This window comes from Mandrillus leucophaeus, unplaced genomic scaffold (assembly GCF_000951045.1).
Source record: "Mandrillus leucophaeus isolate KB7577 unplaced genomic scaffold, Mleu.le_1.0 Scaffold440, whole genome shotgun sequence".
NCBI lineage: Eukaryota > Metazoa > Chordata > Mammalia > Primates > Cercopithecidae > Mandrillus > Mandrillus leucophaeus.
The window spans coordinates 415,421-418,142 of record NW_012104699.1 but is presented as its reverse complement, the minus strand read 5'-3'; the positions used below and the strand labels follow the sequence as shown (position 1 = coordinate 418,142).

At 51.4% G+C, this 2,722-nt stretch overlaps 1 protein-coding gene across 2 annotated transcripts in view; it reads right to left on the bottom strand.

Annotated features, from left to right (window-relative positions):
- LOC105549469 (zinc finger protein 625) overlaps positions 1-1,379 on the bottom strand; it is a 21,776-nt gene extending 20,397 nt beyond the window's left edge. The window contains exon 1 of one of the 2 annotated variants that reach the window (XM_011994030.1): positions 1,203-1,379. Coding sequence is in view for 1 of the 2 variants with exons in the window: in XM_011994029.1 (XP_011849419.1) it covers positions 1,203-1,205 (3 nt within the window). In the remaining variant the exon portion in view is untranslated. The remainder of the gene's footprint in view (positions 1-1,202) is intronic. The other variant, XM_011994029.1, reaches the window with a different exon arrangement.
- Between the last annotated feature and the right edge of the window lie 1,343 nt (positions 1,380-2,722).

Sequence of the window (2,722 nt, the reverse complement as noted above, 5' to 3'; positions counted from 1 at the left end):
AATTAGTCGGGCATAGTGGCAGGCACCTGTAGTCCTAGCTACTTGGGAGGCTGAGACAGGAGAATGGCCTGAACTCAGGAGGTGGCGCTTGCAGTGAGCTGAGATTGCGCCACTGCACTCCAGCCTGGGAGACAGAGCAAGACTCTGTCTCAAAAAAAAAAAAAAAAAAAAAAAAATTCTGTAAAGGTCAGACTTAGAGCAAGACCCATTTGGGATGTCTCCTGGAGAAAGGGTTTGTGAATTTAACAGTAACTGTAGCTTAAACTGACTCAAGTAGAGAGCTTCCTGTTGGTGAAAATAAAGGTCTTAAAGGAGAGAATCATTTCTAAACTGAGGAGGGGACAAAAGGGCATTTCGAACTCCCAGATAAATCCTTAATTTTCTCTGCCTCATCATCTGGGACTGATCCACCCTGGGGGGCTCCATTTCAGCAGTCACAGTTTGGCTTCCAAGCTTGGAAATATCATTTACCTTCTGACAGCGGGTTTTCCTTGTGAACTGTGCATGAAGCAGTCTGCTTATCTGAACTACTTCAAATGTTTGCTTTACTTTTCTTTTGATTCCTTTATAAAATATTGCTGCCGGCCGGGCGCAGTGGCTCACGCCTGTAATCCCAGCACTTTGGGAGGCCAAGGCGGGCAGATCACGAGGTCAGGAGTTCGAGACCAGACTGACCAACATGGTGAAACCCCATCTCTACTAAAAATACAAAAATTAGCCAGGCATGGTGGCACACGCCTGTAATCCCAGCTACTCAGGAGGCTGAGGCAGGAGAATCGCTTGAACCTGGGAGATGGAGGTTGTAGTGTACTGAAATCAAACTCCAGCTGAGCAACAGAGGGAGACTCGGTCTCAAAAATAAATATATATACACACACACACACACACACACACCTGTCTCTTATACACATCTAGATGTGTATAAGAGACAGGCCCTGAGTAACAGGGCCCTGCAGAACCGATCTGACCTGTTCCAAGGGGTCGCAGTCGCAGCGCAGGGGCGGGACAGGACGCCCGGGGTCCCGGCTGCCGGCCCAACCCCACCCTGCGGCCGAGGGGACCGAGGGCCGAGCTGCGCCAGGGAGACTCTGCTCTGCAGACCCGAAGTCGCTGCGGGGAGGCCCGCGTCCTGCCAGAGCCGGTTGGGGCCGGTTCCACCCAGCCCCTCCCCCGTCTCGGGACCCCCGGCCCCGTACACTCACCATTTCCCAGCTTCCAGGTGTCCTGGCCTCTTCTCCACGGATGTCTCTTAACAGTCCAGTCAAAGCGCAGGCGACGGAGCAACAGAAGCTATGGCGGAGACACCTGATCCCTCTCAGGGCCGGAAAACCAAGATCCCGACCTCCCTTTGGCGCAAAACGCCTGGGTGTCTGGAGAGCGGGAATGCGGCCTCCCCTTCCCCGGATGGACAGTTGGCAGGACCCCGCCCCAGCGCCCCTGATTGGATGAGGCTCCAGTCCCCGTCCCATCGGTCCTGAGTGACAGCGGAAGCCCTGAGTAACAGGGCCCTGCAGAACCGATCTGACCTGTTCCAACCACAGATTATCTAAGCGAGCTTCCATCCTGCGTTTTGCCCTTTGGGTATTTGCATTTCAGCCAAATGTGCTCCGAATTGCTAGAGGGGGCACCGTTGTCTTCCTCACTCAATGGGCTGTCCCTGCTCCTTTGTCCTGCACAGGAAATTCCAGACTCAGAGTCCAGTGGAGGTGAAGGAAATTAAAATATTTTACGCCAAAATATATTTATTTGACAGGTTGTAAAATGACTGTGGCTCGGCCGCAAACAAAAGTGGCCTGGCAAAGCTGCCTTTGGAGGGGAGAAATTTGCATCTGCAGAGAATCTCCATTGATGAAACCATACCCTCTCCCCCTTTATTTCTTTCCCTTTATCCAATCTAGAAGAGACTGTGACCTGAACACAGGCAGGGTGCGGTGTTTCACGCCTATAATCCTAGCACTTTGGGAGGCCATGACTGGAGGATCACTTAAAGCAAAGAGTTCAAGACCAACCTGGTCAACACAGGAAGATCCCCGTTTTTATTATTTAAAAATCTTTGCGGCTGGGCGCGGTGGCTCACTCCTGTAATCCCAACATTTTGGGAGGCCGAGATGGGAGGATCATGAGGTCAAGAGATCGAGACCATCCTGGCCAACATGGTGAAACCCCGTCTCTACTAAGAATACAAAAATTAGTTGGGCATAGTGGCGTGCACCCGTAGTTCCAGCTACTGGAGAGGCTGAGGCAGGATAATCACTTGAACCCAGGAGGCCGAGGTTGCAGTGAGCCGAGATTGTGCCACTGTGCTCCAGCCTGGTGACAGAGAGAGACTCTGTCTCAAAAAAAAAAAAAAGAAAAAAAAAGATCTTTACTTCTATCAGTTGTATGTCCCTATATAAAAGTCTTCCAAGGGGAGCCAGGTGCAGTGGCTCATACCTGTAATCCCAGCGCTTTGGGCCAGCAAGGTGGGAGGATCACTTAAGGCCAGGTGTTCCAGACCAGCCTAGGCAATATAGGGAGATTGTCTCTACACAAAATTTAAGTTAGCCGGGGACAGTGGCCTGCATCTGTAGTCCTAGCTATTCTGGAGGCTGAGGCGGTAGGATGGCTTGAGCCCAGAAGGTCGAGGCTGCAGTGAGCCCAGCTGGCGCTACTGAGCTCTAGCCTCCAAGACAGATGAGACAGAGAAGACCCTGTCTCAAAAAAAAAAAAAAAAAAAAAAAAA